This window comes from Nannizzia gypsea, genomic scaffold (genome assembly GCF_000150975.2).
Source record: "Nannizzia gypsea CBS 118893 supercont1.2 genomic scaffold, whole genome shotgun sequence".
Classification (NCBI taxonomy): Eukaryota; Fungi; Ascomycota; class Eurotiomycetes; order Onygenales; family Arthrodermataceae; genus Nannizzia; species Nannizzia gypsea.
This window is the reverse complement of record NW_003345200.1, coordinates 1,430,842-1,444,746: the sequence shown is the minus strand read 5'-3', so window position 1 is coordinate 1,444,746 and position 13,905 is coordinate 1,430,842. Positions and strand designations below refer to the sequence as shown.

Below are 13,905 nucleotides of genomic sequence, written 5' to 3'. Positions count from 1 at the left end.
GAAGAGGCATTTCTGCACATCATTTCGTATTCCTATATCACAGCATGTAAGATCACAAGGCACTCTCTGCTAAAATCTGCTAAATTTATTCTTTTTGCCTTGTTTAACCAGCCCGTTGACCACTAGTTAACTACTTAACAAGCTAATGCTAGGCTGGACTAATTTCCGTCTCTCCATCTGACTGCTGTATCCCTGCTTAGACTACTGTAGAACACAGACAAGGGTCCTCCACACAAAACCAACAGCTAGAGCTGCACAACCCCATCTTCCGCCTCATCTGCCTGCATCCATCTCTTTCTCTTCTTTTCTTTGCTTTTCTTTCTTTTCTCTCCCGTCTTTTTCGTCTCTTTTTTTCGCCCCTGAATATATAAAGTTTTTAAGGTTTAAAATAGCCGCGAAACCTTAAATACTTTATTTTGGGGAATTTTTTATTTTATTTTTTTTTTCTCCCTTTTCTCTCTCTCTCGTCAACCTCTCGCTGTTTCCACCCTCATTGTTTGTCGTGGTTCAGTTCGGCAGGGGATAGAGCATAGCCATCGTCGTGGAAGGGTCAGCGCCCTCGAAGCCGTGAGCGGCAGCCCATACATCAGCCTCAGCCTCGATGCGGAAGATCTGCTCTTGGTCCTCTTCTATCTCGCCACTCCGGGGTCCAAACAGGATTCTGTACGGCTCGAGCTTTGGCTCGGGTACTGGATCTGTCACCAACACCAGGTTGCGCATCGTCTCTTCCTATTAACTATATACCCCGTCAGTCACCCTACTTTGCTGCCAGCTTTATGCAGTGTACGGAGTAGAAAAACGTACATGGCACATCAGGACTGTTCTGGTCCTGCCTTGGATTTGCCTCTCCTTTAGGCTTTCAAAGTGCTCAGCCGTCTCGAGTCTCTTCCAGCCTTCTTCGGTCTGCTCAACCACGCTCTCATTGGCTGGTACAAGCTTGTAGAACCATTGACTCTCATTTAGACTCCCGTTACTCCCATGCTTGTCATCATCGCCAGCCATAGAATCAGCTCTGTTGCTCACCCATCTGGCCAGCCCGTACTCGTACTGTCGTGCCAGGTTGTCAAATTCAACTAGAGTGCAGCCGGCGTCCACTGCCAGCTCCTGGCTCAGCCATTCGCCGTCCCGCTTGCCAAACAGTACTCGGTATTCCCTCTCCTCTGGTGGCATGGTCCGTTTAGCGTCGACGAGTCTATCAAGCTTTGCGTATGCCTCCTTCTTCCCGCCGTCTCGTCCTTTACTCAGCCTGTCAACTTCTTCCTGAGAAATTCCAGCCTCTAGAAGCTGCTTGTCAATCTTCTTCAGTGCTCTCGGGATAAGCCTGCTGTGCTTCTCTACCATCTCTTTCACAAAGTCGGGAGGGAACGGCATGTTTGGAAAACACGCTGCTTCTCGGTCAAATCTTCGAGGTGCGGCTCTTCGTACCATTTTCTTCCAGATACAAATAAGTCTGGCCGCAAGGTCATATCTCCCTGTGCCACGTTAGTTCTCCAGCCAACGACTCCCTTGTAGAACCCATCATGCCAGAGCCATTTGACCATATTTTTGACAGTTGGCCGGTCGCCTGGCTCGGGCCCCTTGGTAAGTGGTTGGGTAGTTCTCGTCGGCATGTTTATTCTGAAGATATCTTCTTGATAATAATGTTGGTGGTTGCCTGTATTGCTAGGTTGACCGAATACTCTACTGGTAAGCAAAGGGAGATTCGAACGCAGTAGATATACCTAGGAAAGCACATTCCAGTCTCTGGGAAATGACGCCTCCACGAAGAAATGCAACAAGGCAAGCTCGAAGACGGCGGTTGGGAAACAGTTGAAACGTTTGGAAGGACCCTGAGGAACTGTATATATTTTGTATAATCAAAACACAGGGGACAGCGCAACCAACCGACCAGCCCCATTAACAGACAATAAAAAGAAGATGCCTCTATATGTACAAGCCAACCACGCATTAAACCACGTTTCCGTTTTTATAAAAGAGAGAGAAGAAACACTAAAGTTGAATACCGTCAACACACGCCAGAGTGGAAATGGATCCGCCATGCGCTCGAAATTGAAATATGGTAATACACGGGGTGGAAGATTGAAAAATTCGGTCGAAGAAGTAGTTGGAGTGTGGCTTTGTATCGCATGATGATCATGATATATCATTCACGTCTCGAATGATTTGTCAAGTGGATTGTTATCGTGTGGCGGAGAAACAAATGGTCGTTTGGATATGGGGGCACATATTATGGGACATATAGCATGGCGCATTTTAGTCAATTCTCCCCCTCAGGAAAAGAAGACACGTCGAGATACCTATGAAAAGCACGTTAGAATGAGCTGTTTCTACCATAGTAGGGTTAAATGGGCACTTACAGTCCATGCACCAGCAATGCTAGCTACAATGGCTCCAGAAATCATCATGGGCCGAACTCCCCTGGTGCTCTTGAAAAGCATGCCACTCAGAGCGCCGGCAACAATGCTGTTCGCCGCATCGTGCTTTCCTCTCACATGTCCGATCGTCGAGTTCACACCGTTATACACTAACGCAACGACACCAGCGGAGTTACCCAAGAACGGGCCCCGTCGGGTCACCGAGTTGAGTACGCTGTTAAGACGCAGCTTCGGCGAGGCCGCGGCGGGCGATCTCTTCAACCCTTCGATAAGGCCCCAGGCTCCTCCTGCCGTAAGAGCAACGAGATATGTCGTTCCGGTACCGTAACTAAGATCGTCAGACCATCCTCTTGATGGCAGAGCAGACTGAGAGCCAGGCAAATCGCTCAATGCCGAATCTTCGAGTGTCAGATAATCGAGGGTGTCTTGGTTTAGACCAGCCAGAGGGTGCAGCTCTGATGGGTCGGGAATGGCAGTATTAGAGAGAAAGGAGGTGACATCTGTAGCGGAGGTTGGATCGAATTCAGCGGTTCCAGCCGTCTGCTTTCGGCCTGAGATGGTGTCCCAGATAGACATGGCTGTGGATGTGGATTAAAAGAGTATTAAAAAAACTAATCAATGCTATAGAGAAATATGAAATAACGTCTCTGCGCAGGCCGCGCTCCTATTAACTGGTAGAAATGGCGGAAATGCTGGTTGACTGTGTTCTTCTTCTTCCTTTTCTTCCCTTTCTTCGTCTTTCGATCAAAAAGCGAAAGAAAAAAAAAAGTCGAGATGGAGTCACATGATGTTGATCTCTGTCACGTGCTCTTATCGCGTCTCCAAGAGAGAAAAAAGCGATAAAAAGAAGTATCGAAAATGCGGGATGAAATTTGATATTCGGCAGATAAAAGGGAAGATGGGTTCTTCGATGGCTGATCGTGGAGTGGAAGAGAAGGAGTTACCTGTGAGGAGCAAATTGGACCTTGATGAATATATTTTACTGGCCAAAGATATATCAAAAATTATACCAGAGGCAGATTTGAGAACCCTTACTCAAGGCCCCTTGAAACGCCTGCTACTAGAGACTGGAAGCTATGAGTGAGATATTATCCAGGCCAGCAAGGATACATGTTCAAGACCTGCCGCTAACCTGTCCCTAGAAAATCTCTTTCTCTATGGAGATGTCTCTTTCGTACGCTGGAGGACACAACACTCCCTATACCCCACCAAGCTTCAGTATGCAATGCTATCTGTGCATTTCTAGAGGCTGCTCTAACAGCAGAAGGCTCCGAAGTCTGTCAATTCGCTCAATCTGAAGTAACTTGGCTTGCTGTATTCGAGATATACCTCGATCGGTTCGAGTATAGCCCACCAAAGCCTATGAAGCAGCTACTAGCCACTCTCACAAATATCCTAGCCACACGTTGCGACCCAGATACTGCAGGCTCAATCCGCTCTTATTTGATTGAATCTGTGGTGAAAACCATTTTACTAGCTGAACCCTTGGCCAGGCTAAAGGCATCTGTGGTTTCCCTTCACTTTCTAATTCGAAAGGATGCTTTCCCTGTGGTGGATCTAATCGCCCACTTACAGAAATGGCTTCAAGACAATGTCAACAGTTGGACACCGGTTATAGGTGAACATGCAAATAATATTGGCCTGGACATATCTACGTTTACCAGTGGCGGGCATTCAGCGTCCGCGGCCGAGCAGAGTATGATAACTGCGCAACTGTTTTGCCTAGTTCTCTTGCTACATCTTCAAAATGCGAATGTAGTGACTTCGTCCGGTGCCCTCCTATCTCAGCTATGTTTTAAACTGAAAAAAGAGTCTGAAGATGGCCGGTTCCAGTATTCTGCGTCAGAAAATGGCGCGCCGTTCTGGGCTGCACCCCTCAAGTACTTATCGCTCCGGAACCTCGACAACCTCGATGCAACTATAAGCCTTGCGTTTCATTTACTATTCAGGGGACGCCCGGCTGAGTTTTCATCTTTCCTTCATGTTCTACCTCTAGAGGATCTAATATCAGAAAACTACAGCAATACTGGTACTGCTGAGTTTGCACTTCTAATTGCTGTACTTGAAACAGGAAAGGAGCTGGGGTTAGTGCATGAAGACCGTATGTATAACCATTTTTCCTTTCAAAATTGTCTATTATTCATCTAATCCAGGCGTAGAACCTCCAAACCTTTCTTCTTCCGACAAACATCTGGTCCTTGAAAGCCAAAAACTAAGGCTCCTTTTAATACATTCAAATGCTAAAATCAGAGTGCGGGTTTTATCATTGTTTGTATCTGCACCATCTACTACCAAACCTTTTTCCTCCGATGCTTTAACTATACTTAAAGAAATGTTCCCTTTTATCCACGCTGAGGCAGATGCTCACGTCCGAAGTGAGCTTGTTAGCCTAATTCGGAAACTTACTGTTCGGCTCAGGGGCGGTTCACCCCCCTGTCATCCAGCCTCAGGAGCGAATGAGACAGAACAGAGCGCTCCATATCTTGATGCACAATCGTTTGTATCTTGGTATATAGATTTCTTACAATCTGAGCTTAGACCCAACGCCTCTTATCAAACACACATTCTTGCATTGAAGGCTTTAGCAACAATTATTCAATCCGGCCTTGACCCCAGGATTGATCCCACGAAGCTCTCGAAAATTGGCAGTGATCAGAGAAATTGGCCATTTTCCAGGGACATCTTTACACCTAGCCTTTTCAGGGCTCTAGGAGATTTATTAACCAATCCTTATGAGGAAATCCGAATGACCTCTCTTATAATACTTGGATTATTCCCTATATCATTGATCAAGCCCCAAGCTACAGCGAGCACTAACTCTGGTATCAATGGCGGAACAGCTCGTCAGCCTTATAATCAACTATTGAACGCCCTGACAAGGGCGGAGGAGATGGCAGGCCAAACGAGCAGAGCTGACCATGCCGACGGCGTGGCTCGCATCTACCATTTCCTATTTGACCTGGCTGGCACCGGGCGTAGCCTGGAGAAGCAAATACGACTTTATGACTATAAGTACGATATAGTGGATTCGATACTCACAAAACTAGAAAAAATGGCCTCATTATCAGATGTAACGGCATTGCGTAATACCCCTATCCATGGTCATCTATCTGCACTAAGGTTCGTAATCCCAACACTTAATACTACCATCTGCACAGCTACTGATCATTTTCAGATATATAATGGCAACCTCTAACTTCCATTTACTCATATCATCTGAAAATGACTCCGAACCGGCCTGGAGACAAGTATTGAACCGGACTCTCCGTCTCTGCGAAACAATGTGGTCAGACGTTCAGGCAGTGCTGTGTGTTGATTCCCCGGAAAGGGAGCATGGTAATTCCTCCGTCGATCTACTAGGCCCTAAGGACATTCTATCGTGCTGTTGGCGTGCTCTTCGTGAATCCAGGTATGGCTTCCGTCTAAAACCCGTATGTTATGGAAGAGATGTTGACTGTCCCTAGCTTACTTCTGAATGCTATCCTATCAAACACTACATATGCTCCTTCAGGAACTCAGGAGGGTTTAAATTATGACGAGTTAGCGAGAATCGGTAGTCTCACGTTTTCTCAGCTGGCAGAACTACGACATCGTGGTGCATTCAGCGCGGTTTCCCAAACATTTGTCTCCTGTTGCCAGAGATGTAGTCTCTCAAAGGACAAAGCTGTTGCAGGTCTTCCTCAAACTTGGTTTAAAGTAAGCGTTTCTTTTACAATATCGTCTTATTCAATACGTTAACTTGACCGATAGGAAATATTGAGCACTATTCATGGTCAATCGGCCAAGCTTACCCGTCGGTCAGCTGGTCTTCCTGCATTAGCCCTTGGTGTAGCATCGTCTGCAAAGCGGCCGTTCTTCCATGAGATCATGGAAAATCTTCAGGTCATTGCCAAGATTCCGCCCACTTCTGTCTCGGAGCAAGTGGACGTGAGGCTTCCACAGGTACATGCTATGAATTGCTTAAAGGACATATTCACCGCGACAAATCTAGCTACAGTGACAGAAGAGTACTTAATGCCGGCACTAAGTATTTCTGCGGACTGTCTAGGCTCTGAAATGTAAGTTCTTCAGTTTAGCCCTTTCCTCTTACTGATGGATTAACTATTGATTATCTTTAGCTGGGCAATTCGTAACTGTGGTTTGATGCTATTTCGATCCTTGGTTCAACGAATGTGTCGACGAACGAACGGAGTTAACCTGGGGTTTGGTGTCCCCTCTGAATCTGAACCAAAGCAACTGATCCCCTTCCAGAGGTTTCCTGGCTTGATTCCGCTACTCACAGGTCTTCTTGAAAAAGGGGCAGCTAAGGGCTCCTCTGACAATACCTTGTCAGAGCAGCTATCGATTACCACGGAACGGGTATTCCCTGCCCTAGAACTGATTGGAAACAAGTTTCCTTCTCCTGCTTCAAGCGAAGATGAGCATATTCTAGAATCAATTTCGTGGCAGTTCGACAGTCCTGTATGGGGTATACGTGATCACGCCGCTAGGACATATGCTACTCTCGTTGACAGGGACGATATACTTTCTGCTGTATTAAAGTTATCACAGGTATCAGTACAGGGTCAGAACCAGCTACACGGAATGGGTCTCTGTATTAAATACCTTCTTCGACGAATATGGGCTGCTCCAGTGGCTTACTATCAGTGTAGGTTACCAGCTCACTCTCTTATATTATCCTACTAACAAACTTTCAGCATTACTTCCCGCCGTCATTTCTACCACTGATACGATGTTCACCAACTTAGGACAGCGGGTGTCGTCTCCTTTTACCCTCAGGGAATTGGTTGAGATCCTCAACGACCTCTTGCAGAGTGGAATAGCAAAAGGAACCGAAAGTAAAGTGGCCTACACGTCTCCATACTTATTTCCGACTAACTTGTACTAGATACTATTATTGAACATTTCGATGCTACCTCAACGGTCTTGCATCTGAACAAGGTCTATGCAAGCATCATGTCTAACGCTAAATCAAACACCTTAGTTGGGCAATCGTCATCCCTTCTCCTAGAGAGTATCACTTTTAGCTATTTAATGATGGGAGTGCTTCTCAGATCATCGATCGATGAGTTGGCCCAGTTTATCCAAACAGTCTCAAGTGTTGATATTGACGTTGGCGCATCGATATTGGAACGTTTCCATACAGCTTACTTCGGTCACTTGAGCTCTCGCAGTGACCGACTAAAACTGTATTGTCGCATTGTCTCAGAATCTCCTTCGAAGGATGCTAGGCTGGTTGCAATATCTAATCTTTCCGATGAACTTGAAGCAATCCAGGATAGCGCAGAAGAAAGTCACCAGACATTTAGCGAACTAGACTTCCTTATACCATGGTCCTCTGCGTTGCCCATTTCAGAAACTCCTGGAGAGCCTCTCTGGGGTCGTGAAATGGCTGATACCACCATCCGCCTTCAAGGATGTTTGCTTTCATTAAATATTAGGCGATATCCCAACATCCTCAACTCCGACTCTGCTGTTGCAAAACGCTTCAATAAGCTTATCAAGCAGTTATCAGCCTCAATGCGAGACGAGACAGTGAGTTAAATCCACATCTTGTAAGTAGAAGAGCATCTCTAACCACTTCTTAGGTTTTTACGACGAGACTTGCGGCTGTAACCTCTTTAAATTCCCTGGTTACTGGCCTTCGAGCTGCTAAAATGCTATTTACCGCAACACCAATACTGATTGATGCCATGTTTGTGCTGTACGATATGCTCAACGATGACGATGTTGAAATCAGAGAGGCAGCTACTCTTATATCATCCCAAGTCCTCATGGGTGATTCAACAATCTTCCGACTCCCTGCTGCTGCTGCCTCCGCCGTTGCAAGTTCGCTGACAAGCCAATACCCTGGGTCCTGTCAAGTATTTGAAGGCGCTCTTCAGCGCTTCCTTGGAGCATCCGACCAAAAGCGATTATTTGTCCCTGTGGCTGAGACACTGAACAGGGCTATGAAAGAATCAACAGCGTTGTTCGCGGAAGAGAAGCAAAATCTCTACGTCGATGAGGTTAGAGAGATCAAATTATGGAGTCAGCACCTCACCCTACTTGAAAATACCGCCATTAATAATCATCTATATCAGCCGTTTGGTACATGGGTTATGGAAGGACTGGGTTATCTAAACCAACAAGTGGCAGATCAAGCCAAAGACTCTATACTGGGCTGGACATCAAATATAGATATCTTTGTGACTGGTATTCGCGTTCTTTATGGAGCAAAAATGCTTTTACTCACAAATATACCAGGTTCCATTCAGATCAACACTACAGAACTGAACAACAAGCTCCAGGCCCTTTATGCCTGCACATGTTCCTCAGAGTTGCATCCTGCCTGGGTTTCTCTTCTACAGAGCCTGCTCGCAGAATTCAGGACAAATGCATCCTAGAAACATGCGGAAACATTGGGTTGCCACGGCGTTAGTATGCTATGACATCCTCTCGGCATTAAAAACATGAATAGCCTGATAGCATATATACCCACATTCTTACTGCATTTCCTACCCTTTGATTTTTATCTGCCACAAAGGTCTCAGATCTCGAATATCTACCTCCGGTAAGGTGAGCCGTACAAACTCTCATTAGCAAAGGCTAACCACAAGGACAGACAAGGGCTCAGCAAAATATTTCCACGAAGCAGAAGTTTTAACTCTTCCAGCAACCGGTAAGTGTCCTTCAATCTAACTGTAAGATGAAGCTAAAGTAAGTCCTTAATACGGAGTAGGCAAGAAATCTTAATATGACGGAAAACTATGTGATAGTTGTCCTCCTCCTGGCGACACCCGTGATGATTCTCGTGCTCTGGAAAATTGGTAGACGGATTCTAGAGGCAATCAGACATGGAATTCTCCTATCAAGGATGCACCAGGAAGCCCAAGCGGAAGAGGCAGCCCGTGTGGCTCGAGAGACCCAGCAAGCCGAGCAGCTTGCTGAGCTTAATGCGATCATGGCCGCTCAGCGTGGGTATCGTTATCCGCCGATTCGATATCCCATTCCTCAGTCTATTCAACAGCCTCAGCCAGCACAGATAGCTCGATAAATGCGATTTTACATTACAGCTACTGATATTGGAAGTTGGAATATGACCTCGTTGAACGTTGACGTTGGCTTTGACGGGTTAGAAAAGGAAAAGGTTGTATTTTCGAGATGTGGAGAATAGGTACAAGCATTTTGATATCTCTGGTGTGTTTTGATGTTCAAAGGGATATGAGGGAAGACACCCGTTTCTGTCCAAACAACAAACATTGGCAGACTTGACTTGATGAAATTTCTTTGAAGAGTTTTACTCCGCAAGCATCTCGATTGTCTACACCTAACAAAACAAGTTGTTTGTCCACCTGAGAGTTATTACGCACAGTCAAGTAGCATTCACTTCTTATACCCTTCATAGCACCGTCTCTTATTACATCCACGCTCGCCTTCTATGCCTTCTATGCATCACTCTGCTGTCCACTACTTCTCTGTGAGGGGCCTGTCTCATACTCCACATTAGGCTGCTTAAGGGCGCTAATATCAAGTTGATTCTAGCAGCGAGAAGACTGCCAGAACAAAGTCAACAAAATATGCCAGCTATTCTTCTAAGGCAACAACCAAAAGAGCCAACACCGTTTCCATCTATAGCACCGCGGGCTTCACCTACAGACTGGAACTCATGGACGCCATCACAGCAAGGAGGTGTCCTTGCAGCCTCTCTCCTACTGTTTCTCTTCTTTTTCGGTATAGGTATATTTCTCTGGCAACGTCGTCGGGGAAGGAAACGAAAGGAGAGACGGGGGTTAAAATCAAAGGGTAGACGACGAGGCCGCCGTTCGAAAAAGCGCCCAGTACCAGACAGCGCGTCTCCGCCACGAAAGAAAAAAAGAACAAAGAGAGTCAAACTCGAGGAGACAGGAGAAGAGGCAGACACGGATAAATTCCTGATGAAGGGAGCTGTAGAAACGCCCAAAAAGCTCACCACGGAGCAACCCGCAGAGAACCAGGACACGCCCGACAAGGTGAACGACATGGATCAGTGGGAGGGTATGGCAGCAAACCCGCTGCACGATACAGCAAACCTCCGGCTACAGAGAAGAAGGGAGAGAAGACGCGAGGCTCGTCGTAGAGCAGCTTCGGGGTATTCGTCTACTGCAGGAGAAGCTCTCAGGGGCGACGTTGATACCGCTACCAAGGCAAAGGAGACTCCAGAAACACCAGAAAGAAGTCCATGACACGATTCAAGACAAGATGTATCTTATCCATAGACTCAAGTAGACTGCTAGACATTGTAACTCTTGTCCACTGTGACGCCGTCTGTATCAGTTTCTTTTCCCTCGCCTATCGCGTCTATGTGCTCCGGGTGTTGCTGGTGATGTCATGGCTTGTCGTGGGGAACCGCGCGCCAAGAGCGTCAACTTCGACCTGTCGATACCAAAAGTCTTCCTTAACGACGAGCTATACGCAAAACTTGCCGGCATACATACTCTCACGGCCATCAGGTTATATATCCAAACATCTTACTGACATTCAAAAGAGGAGCTGCATTGGATATTACGCTTGCGACGGGCTCGTGGTATCATCTCGGCGAACTACTTATCGCAGCTGCCTGCATCACCATCTTCCAACCCGACAGACTTCGATAAACAGGCGATATAGCAACCAGAGAAGGCCCCTTAAGATGTGGAACGACGAAGATAATAATCCATATGGAGCGCTGGACCGCAACGAAGATCCTCTTGCAGGGTCCTTTCACCCTGCCGCAATGGCTCCCCGTAAGTCTGACCCTTACCTTGAGATTCTACTAGAGATAACAGACTGACGATATTTTGTTCTTACTATAGCCGCATATGAAGAACGCCCGGTATCCCCGGCCTCATCAAGGTCGTCCACTCGAGACCCGCCAGACTTTGTAACACGGACAGACACGCCCGATCTAGACGATGATGAAGACCAGAACGAGTACGGCGGCCAGCAGCACGGGCAGCAGCCATACCAACGCAAGAAGGGAATATACGATAGTAGAATAGAGCAAATTCTATACGAGAATCCAGAATTACCTATTCTTATCACTCATGCCGGAAAGAATAGTGAGACTGGCGGCAGTTTTATAGTATACACCATCAGGACCGGGGTGCGCAGCTGTCCTTTATTGTTGCTTCCGATACATTCCCTGCTAATAGCCGGTTTAGGACCTCGAGGTTAGGCGTCGGTATTCCGAGTTCAGCTCACTCCGCGCAACGCTAGTCAACCTTCACCCTACGCTGATAATCCCTCCTATCCCCGAGAAGCACACCATGGCAGAATATGCGGCCAAACCTACTAAGGCTAAGGAAGATACAGCAATCATTGAACTGCGGAAACGGATGTTGGCAGTGTTTCTGAATCGGTGCCGGAGAATGAGTGAAATCCGTGAAGATGGTGTCTGGTGGAGGTTTCTGGACCCCAATGCTAGCTGGGTACGTATCTAGCAGATAAATGGTTTTCGCACGGTATACTGACGACTTACCTAGGGCGAGGTACTGAACTCGCATCCAGCTGCATCTGTTCCTAAGAACAACCTCAAGGCTCCTCCACTAGACCCAGCTAACCCGACACCAGCTCATAACTGGCTGCCTGTCCCCTCGTCTTCTGCAAAATTGAAGCCCACGGCTTCGGAGGTTTCCTCCTCGGCTGGGGCTCCGTCATATATGAACAGGTTTCCGCCAACTTCTAAGACTCTCAGTGAACATGAATTGGATCCATACTTTGTAAACTTTGAAGCTTCTACCAGGGAGCTAGAGCTTCTTCTCCAGGGAAGCGTCGAGAAAGTGAACAGACGGACACTTACACATCTGACTTCCCTCTCGTCGGATCTCATGGAACTTGGCGCAAGGTATAACGGCTTTGCGCTTTCCGAGCAGTCTCCAACGGTTGCTGCAGCTATCGAGAGAGTCGGTCAGGCGGCGGATAACTCGTATATCGAGACAGAAGAGCTCTCGTCCTCCCTGGGAGCTACTTTCTCAGAGCCTATGCGAGAAAGTGCCCAGTTTGCTGGAGTTGTTAGAGGTGTCCTCCGTTACCGGATCCTGAAACGGATCCAGCAGGAGATAACCAGAGACGAGCTGAATAAGAAGAGCGCCCTATTAGATTCCCTTGAGCGAAGTGAGATAGAAGCACAGCGTATCGAGGAATACCTAAACAAGGGCAGCACAGGCACGTCTCCTAAGACACGACCAGGACGCTCTCTGTCAGAGACCTCGTCTGGCAGCAACCCCGAGCCAGCGCCAGAGTCTCCGCCAGCAAACGCAGAGGACACGGCCTCTATTGATTCTGATTTCCCTCCAACCCATGGCGAGCCCGTACACCGGCCATCTGCCTCGCAGGGTCTCCCCCATCGTCCCGTAGACTCAACGCCCAGCGGCCACCGCAAGTCATCAAGCGGCAACTTTGTCACCAACAAGATATTCGGGCGTATCAGCCATGCCATCCATGGCTTTGCAGACGTTGATCCCGAGCGGACACGTCGGGACCAAATCGGCAAGACAAAGGAGAGCCTAACGCAGGTACGTTGAGCCCATCAAACAAAAATATTAACCTCTCTCTAACACTTCCCCAGCTTGAGCAAGCCCTTAAGGTATCCGAGCAAGACGTCAAGGACGCCAGCAGCGGTGTTCTGCGGGATCTCAAACGCTTTCAAAAGGAGAAGGAAGACGACCTCCGCAGCTACATGGTATGCCTGGATGTTCGCCTTTCACCCCACCTGACTCTGATGCTAATATTCTATAGGTTGCGTATGCACGATGCCATCTTGACTGGGCGCGCAAGAGTCTCGAGACATGGACAGAGGCTCGAGATGAAGTCGACAAAATCGCTGTTCGGTAGCTGGGTTTCTACATGAGCAAGCCGAACATGTTATTCTTCGCCTTTAGCGTACGGAGAGGATAGCACATCGAACATTGGTTAATGTATACTTAATACTGTCAAAGCTTTGTGTCTATAACTGTTCCTCCTGTGTGACCGAACCTCCTGACAGCTTCCTACCAATAGAATAGGGGGTTGGCCTTATGTCTCTTAGCCAGCTCCAGGGACGACACTTAACACTGCAGGCCATCCCAATCACGAAGACAGTATCTTTATGCACGATCTGGAGATATACGGCAACATGCATGCCAGACCATAACATGGGTGCAGATATTCATATCCCTGGCTTATAGATGAATAGAGGCGGTACTCAGCACACCAATGGTCCATGTCCCGCCCGTCTATTGAGGATTATTCCCATTATTCACGCTTCTTGATACAGCCATGCCTATCTGAATGAAGCTTATAATAACCATGCCGCTTCAATAAGTAATATCAATCAATACTTGATGCGTGTTGACGAAGATACCATCATGACTGATCCAGTAGCTACTTTACTGCTCAGCACATCGCCTCCTTTTCTCGTCTCTAGCCACTCCGTACACTCTTCTTCTCTTCTTCTACTTCTTCTTTTCCTCTTCTGCTTTTCTTCTTCTTTTCTTCATCTGCTTCATCTTCGTCGCTTCATCCAAATCCACCCACGTGACCGGGCGCGAAA

At 47.3% G+C, this 13,905-nt stretch overlaps 5 protein-coding genes across 5 annotated transcripts; 3 read left to right on the top strand and 2 right to left on the bottom strand.

Annotated features, from left to right (window-relative positions):
- Positions 1 to 507: 507 nt before the first annotated feature.
- Positions 508 to 1,428, bottom strand: MGYG_02554 (hypothetical protein; the record flags this gene model as incomplete). The annotated part of the gene is made up of 2 exons (XM_003174976.1): positions 508 to 729; positions 805 to 1,428. The coding sequence occupies 2 exons, from the start codon at positions 1,426 to 1,428 to the stop codon at positions 508 to 510; spliced, it is 846 nt and encodes a 281-aa protein (XP_003175024.1).
- An 842-nt stretch (positions 1,429 to 2,270) lies between these two features.
- Positions 2,271 to 2,951, bottom strand: MGYG_02553 (mitochondrial import inner membrane translocase subunit tim23; the record flags this gene model as incomplete). Its single annotated transcript, XM_003174975.1, has 2 exons — positions 2,271 to 2,297; positions 2,358 to 2,951. 2 exons carry the CDS (start codon positions 2,949 to 2,951, stop codon positions 2,271 to 2,273), a joined length of 621 nt encoding a protein of 206 aa, XP_003175023.1.
- A 334-nt stretch (positions 2,952 to 3,285) lies between these two features.
- On the top strand, positions 3,286 to 8,761 carry MGYG_02552 (hypothetical protein; the record flags this gene model as incomplete). The annotated part of the gene is made up of 10 exons (XM_003174974.1): positions 3,286 to 3,455; positions 3,518 to 4,476; positions 4,535 to 5,495; positions 5,551 to 5,784; positions 5,840 to 6,071; positions 6,126 to 6,433; positions 6,494 to 7,023; positions 7,073 to 7,213; positions 7,264 to 7,910; positions 7,964 to 8,761. The coding sequence occupies 10 exons, from the start codon at positions 3,286 to 3,288 to the stop codon at positions 8,759 to 8,761; spliced, it is 4,980 nt and encodes a 1,659-aa protein (XP_003175022.1).
- A 1,173-nt stretch (positions 8,762 to 9,934) lies between these two features.
- MGYG_02550 (hypothetical protein) lies at positions 9,935 to 10,579 on the top strand (the record flags this gene model as incomplete). The annotated part of the gene is made up of 1 exon (XM_003174973.1): positions 9,935 to 10,579. The coding sequence occupies one exon, from the start codon at positions 9,935 to 9,937 to the stop codon at positions 10,577 to 10,579; it is 645 nt and encodes a 214-aa protein (XP_003175021.1).
- A 446-nt stretch (positions 10,580 to 11,025) lies between these two features.
- On the top strand, positions 11,026 to 13,208 carry MGYG_02549 (sorting nexin-41; the record flags this gene model as incomplete). Its single annotated transcript, XM_003174972.1, has 6 exons — positions 11,026 to 11,119; positions 11,189 to 11,478; positions 11,537 to 11,803; positions 11,858 to 12,889; positions 12,943 to 13,056; positions 13,113 to 13,208. The coding sequence occupies 6 exons, from the start codon at positions 11,026 to 11,028 to the stop codon at positions 13,206 to 13,208; spliced, it is 1,893 nt and encodes a 630-aa protein (XP_003175020.1).
- Between the last annotated feature and the right edge of the window lie 697 nt (positions 13,209 to 13,905).